At 55.7% G+C, this 5,476-nt stretch overlaps 1 protein-coding gene across 8 annotated transcripts in view; it reads right to left on the reverse strand.

The window, feature by feature from the left end:
* Positions 1 to 5,170, reverse strand: part of Proc (protein C, inactivator of coagulation factors Va and VIIIa) — a 7,800-nt gene extending 2,630 nt beyond the window's left edge. For 4 of the 8 annotated variants that reach the window (XM_023709740.1, XM_023709738.1, XM_023709736.1 and 1 more), the window contains exons 1-7: positions 5,081 to 5,143; positions 4,717 to 4,803; positions 3,497 to 3,663; positions 2,531 to 2,555; positions 2,281 to 2,418; positions 2,032 to 2,166; positions 41 to 265 (exon numbers count right to left, since the gene is read on the reverse strand). In XM_023709740.1, coding sequence (XP_023565508.1) covers positions 41 to 265; positions 2,032 to 2,166; positions 2,281 to 2,418; positions 2,531 to 2,555; positions 3,497 to 3,663; positions 4,717 to 4,803; positions 5,081 to 5,126 — 823 coding nt within the window. In that variant the 5' untranslated portion in view covers positions 5,127 to 5,143. Of the gene's footprint in view, positions 1 to 40; positions 266 to 2,031; positions 2,167 to 2,280; positions 2,419 to 2,530; positions 2,556 to 3,496; positions 3,664 to 4,716; positions 4,808 to 5,080 lie in introns of all 8 variants that reach the window. The other 4 variants (XM_023709739.1, XM_023709737.1, XM_023709735.1 and 1 more) reach the window with 3 other exon arrangements.
* Positions 5,171 to 5,476: the final 306 nt, after the last annotated feature.

Genomic DNA, 5,476 nt, shown 5'->3' on the forward strand with positions numbered 1-5,476 from the left:
GTGCCGTTGATGATCCTTGGATCTAATGGTTCATCTTGACCTTCTTGCTCAACCTTGTGTCTGGTCTCGGTGCCGTTGATGATCCTTGGATCTAACAGTTCATCTTGACCTTCTTGCTCTACCTCGTGTCTGGTCTCGGTGCCGTTGACGACCCTTGGATCTAACGGTTCGTCTTGACCTTCTTGCTCTACTTGGTCTGTGTCACGCTTGTAGTTGCTCCGCTTCTTCTCCACCTGCTTCTGTATCCTCCCACATGGGAATATCACTGAACACAGAGGGAGGTGGTGAGGGGCCCTCCCATCTTGGTCCTCCTCCTGCCCACAGGCTACATTGCTACACTGTAGGATTCACTTGCTACACAGTAGGATTCAAAGGATAGATAATGTTTAGAACACCCAATATTAGCAGTGAACTCCCCCATTTTCAGTCAGTCAGTCAGTCAGTCAACAAACAGTGCCTCTTAATGGCAAGACATAGACCAAGGGAGCACAGACCAACATGTGTTCTTTCACACGTTGCTAGACTTCTCAGAGATTCACCATACCCCAGAGATGTTGGGGATAATCCCCAAGATACATGAGTAAGGTCTCCTGACAGACGCTGCTAAACTCCTAAAAGAGGTAAGAAAAATTATGGGGAGGAGGAGGTGAGCATTCTCAGAGAGTCCCAAGCAGCTCCAAGCTCTTCCCCAGAGAGAAGCACGCACCTTGGACAGCAGGGCCTGGGTGGTCTGCCCCTAATAGTCCTCAGATGCCAGGCTGGGGCCCTAGACTTCCCAGCAGAACACCTCTGCAGTGGACTGACAGCAGGGTAAGGGGACAGCAGAACAAAGCTCCAGAAGCCTGCCAGCCAACAGGGCTGCTGGACAGATAAGGACCACACTCTGCTCAGCCTGTGACAGCGCAGCACAGCCCCTCTGGGATGGCAGGCCCTCCTCTGCGCTTGGCACCACCCCCACCCCTGCAGGGTCACACAGAGTCCACAAAATCAGGTCCCAGAAACACCAGCTCCTCTGCCAGTCTGCTCCAAGTGGCTGGAAGCCAGGCACAAAGCCTCCAATGTGACCTCTCCAAACTCCCTAAGTACCAATCCGGGAGGCCCCACACAGCAGGGCTCTGTTAGTGACCATGACCTTCTGGTGGCCAGTGAGAAAGCCCATAGGCCCATGTGTCCACTGGCCATTTCTCTGCAACTTCCTGTGAATCTTCACTATTTCAAAATACCACGTTTTAAAAAAATGAGTTACAGAAGGGTTATAAAGTTGTAAAAAGTTCTCTGGAGTAATACAAAGAGGTGGTCAAGCATTGTGGTACATGCCTGTAATCCCAGCATTTGGGAGGCTGAGGCACGACTACCTTGAGTTCGAGGACAGCCTGAGCTACCTAGCAAGACTGCCTCAAGGGGAAAAAAGGTGGAAAGGAGAAGAGAGAAAACTGCAGGAAAGAGATATGAACTATAAGAGGTCTGGATAGACAGAACAACAACAACCAAAAAAAAAAAAAAAAAAAAAAAAAAGCAGAGAGAAGACTGCCAGATAATCTTAAAACTTTCCTAGAAGATACAATTTCCTCATTGAAAGAGTCCCCCAAGGGCATTTGACAGGGAGTGAAAAAAGCTACCCAAGGAAAATACCCTCAGATTTCGCTATTACAGTTGTGAAAACCCTGGCCTCGTAAACTATGCACAAATAAATTAGAAAAAATAGAAATGCATAGCTCGGAGGATCGTTTCAAGTTCGAGGTCAGCTTGGACTACAGAATGAGTTCAAGCTTGGCCTCAACTGCATAGCAAGACCCTGTCTAAAAAAAAAAAAAAAGCATAAGAAGGAAGACAGAATCAAGTTCTGTTCTCTCCTGGAAGTCTATGGGGTAAAGATCGAAAGAAGACGCAGGGCTAACAGGTGCTCTAAGGAAATTAAACCCTCCAGGACAGACGCAGGAAGGTGCTGGGTTTCTGCTAACAGAGGGGTCCTCAAGTAGCAGGACCTGGAGGAACGGAGGCGAGTAGGCTAGCGAGAGAAACGGCGCTCACCCGAGGGCTCGCACTGGAGGTGGTCGTCCGCCAGCTGGTAGCCCGGCGCGCAGCTACAGCGCCGTGATTCCCCCTCGGCCAGGCAGTAGTGCGCGCAGCCACCGTTGTCCACTGAGCAGTTGCTGAAGCCCACTTCTGCAGGGTTGCGAGTCAGCCCGCGGCCAGGGAGGACCAGGCCCCGCCCCCAGGCCGCAGGCCCCGCCCCCAGGCCACAGGCCCCGCCCCCAGGCCACAGGCCCCGCCCCTCACCGTTCTGGCAGAAGCGGCCCTCCCAGCCCGGGTTGCAGGTGCAGGTGAAGCTGCCCAGACCGTCGACGCACGTGCCGTGCTCGCAGCAGAGGCTGGCGCATGGGTGCTCTGGCGGTAGGCTTTTGCACTGATCACCGTCTGGGACACACGGCGGATGAGAAGCGGAGATCAGCGCTCTCACCAGCCCCCTTGATGACCCGCAGCATCTAGAGACCCGAGGGAAGCCCTGGCAGGTGTAGAAGGCACTCACCAAAGTACGAGGACCAGAAGGCCAGCTGCGGACAGACGAGTGGCGTCAGCGCCAGCCTGTGTGGACAGGCGCCTCCCTCTGCCTGGCTGACCCAGGGCGCGCCGCAGTGGGCCCAGCCAAACAGAGGTCACTGGTGGATGTCCCCAGCTCCTAGCAGCTAGTGCCCCTTGCTCCACTCCCTGCCCCACCTCCATTCCACAGACCATGAGCAACACCCCTCCTCGTCTTTGGCATCCTACAGCCGCACCCGGCTCGCAGGACCCTCTCCTCCTGCAGGGACTTGTGCAGCGGCAGGCAGGGACCCCATCCTCACCAGGCTGCTCTGCCTCCTAGCAGCCCCCTCACTCCTTTCCCACTTTTAGGACCCACTCGTACATCTAGTCTTTCCCTAAGCCAGTGCTGCCAACTCAGAAGGTCTGGGTGGCCAGAGTCTTTTTTCTAATTAGGTCACAGCTGCCACTACCTCTGCTGGCTTTAACCTTTAGGCTAGAGAGCACTCAGGCCCCACCTGGACACCTAAAGTTGCTCCTCTGGGAATAGAAGCTGAGGCTCAGCCTAAGTAGAAGAGTGGGCTGGCCTCAGGGCCTCTCGGTCACTCCGCCCTGGCCATCACAGAAGGGGAACAGTGGAAATGGCATGTGGCCTGTGATGAGCAGGTGGCAGTGGCTGCTGGTGGCCAGATTGACCTCCCTGTCAAAGGGACTGCCAGGAATCTCAGCCTAGAGTTACCACAAACTCTTCTTCCTGGCACTCACTGCGAAAGTCTGCTTCTTGTGCCCTGACCAAAACCGTAAGACCAGTGTCTCCTCCGCCACCCCAGCAAGCTGGGAGGAAGAGGTGCTGCTTCTGAGAGCCCCCAGGACACCCAAGAGCGCCTCCGCAGTTGGCCTCCACCTGCTCATCTAGGCCCCGGCCACCTCACCCCTCACGGGAGCCTCACTGTCTAGGCCCAGCTGGTGGCCTTACTGTGGCATCCACATTATGGAAGATTTCCTTGGCTTCCTCGAAGTCGCAGATCTCCTCGTAGCATTCACGCTCCAGGTTGCCAGGCCGGACCTCCTCCAAGAAGGCGTTGGCACGTTTGCGGATCCGCAGCACCTGGTGGGCACGCTGGCTGCTGGAGAACACCGCGTCTGGATTTGGGGAGGGGAGCTCGCAGTGGTGGACCACAGGAGTCTCGGGAGGCCAGGGGGGAGCAGCGGAAGAGGCATTGTCTAGGGCCCCGGGGGGCTCAGTCTAATTCCTCATAATGCTGCCCTCCGTCCCTCCACAGGAAGCAGATGATTGTAGGACAGAGACAGGCGCTGGGAGTCCCAATCTATGTGACCTTGAGTCTGTGTTTCTGTCTCTCTAAACCTCAGTTAACATTTGGAAAACAGAGGCATGCTTACCACGTAAAACAAGACAGTACATGGTGTGGAAATAAGTACTCAGTGACAAATGCCACCTGCTGCTGCTGCTCCCGAGTCTTCAAAGTTCACTCAGTGTGTTGTTCTCCAGCCAGACAGACCCTCTTTCCCCTCCCTCCACAGAGTGACTCTCATCCCCTCCCCTTGGCCAGAAACACCTAGAAATCAGGGACCCATCACCCAGCGTGTATTACCGCGTGTCCCCTGGGCTCTGGCTTGTGTCTGTCTTGGCAAGAGGATGCCATGAGGGAGGGGCCAAGGCAGGGTAGTTAGCAGGAGGAATTGTGCCTGAGCTGAGGTGGCCAGATGAGGTCGCCCGGAGTTGTGGCAAGACAGGGGGGAGTGGGAAAAGGCCTCCGATAAGCAGCTCAGGAAGGGCACACATGTAGACTGTGCGTCCCTTGGTCCTCCCAGAGAAGCATGGCCGCCTCTGTTGGCTGTGGGTTCCAATGGACATTTTAGGCGAGACACACAGAGTGGGGTGGGTGAAGGCCTGAAATGGAGCCTTTACTGCCAAGGGAGTAAGTGGTGCTGAGGGACGGCCCAGGGGACTCTGTGACCCACCACAAGCCTGCCATCCGCTGGGTCTGCCTGCACAGCCGTCGGGTTGCATGACTGGGCCTTGCCCAGCAGTTCGCACTGCCTCTGCCTCCCCTCATCTCACCGAAGCGCAAAGGCAGGGGAAGGTGTGAAGGCCAAGGCTTCCAGAGTCCTGAAAATGCCTTGGCACTTGAGGGTCCCCTGGGGAGGCTGCAGCGTACGGGAGGGTAGCCTTACCAGGAGGAACTGGTTTGCTGGAAACGCCCCAGGTGGCCAGGAAGAGCAGCAAGCCTGCCAGCTGCCACATTCTGCCGTCGCTGACGCCTGTCTGAAGAGGACACCTGAGATTCTGGCAGCCCCCGGCCTGTACTACTCTGCTGGAAGCCTCAGGGAAGAAGCTGAATGCAGGGGGCCTGTGTGCCCCTGGTCGGGACACATGGCACTTAGGCCTGAGGAGTGCCAACCCACACTCAGGCCTGCAGCTAGGGGCCTTGCTTCGTTGACCCCGCGCTCTGTGAAGAGTCCACCCCCATGGAGTGTGCCCTTCTTGCCCTTTATGCCCTCCCTCCATACCCCTGCATCTTGCCTCAAGGGGACTTACAGGGGTGGGCCCTGGCGAGGCTGCAAGACTGCCTTCCTGCCGCCATGATGGCCTGGAACTCGGTTAATCCATAACCAGTAGAAGGCCACCCTCTCCAAAAGCAAACAAGTGGTGCTGGCACTCTGGGCCCAACCCCTGAGACCCAGGTCATCCGAGCTCACTTCTGGCTGAAAGGGTGCTGTCCACGGTGGGGGGCGGGGCGGGGCTGGCACCCGGAAAGCCCTTGACTGCTGTGGTCTCTTCAGCTCAGAGTGGCTGGCTAAGGGAGGGATGCTTTAATGCAGAACACTGCAGTTTATCTATAACCAACACAACAAATTTATAATTTCATCAAATTTGGGGGGGAGGTTATTTTTTATTTATTTATTTATTTTTAATTTAATTTTTTTTTTTTTT

This window comes from Octodon degus, unplaced genomic scaffold (assembly GCF_000260255.1).
Source record: "Octodon degus isolate 3935 unplaced genomic scaffold, OctDeg1.0 scaffold00014, whole genome shotgun sequence".
Lineage (NCBI taxonomy): Eukaryota > Metazoa > Chordata > Mammalia > Rodentia > Octodontidae > Octodon > Octodon degus.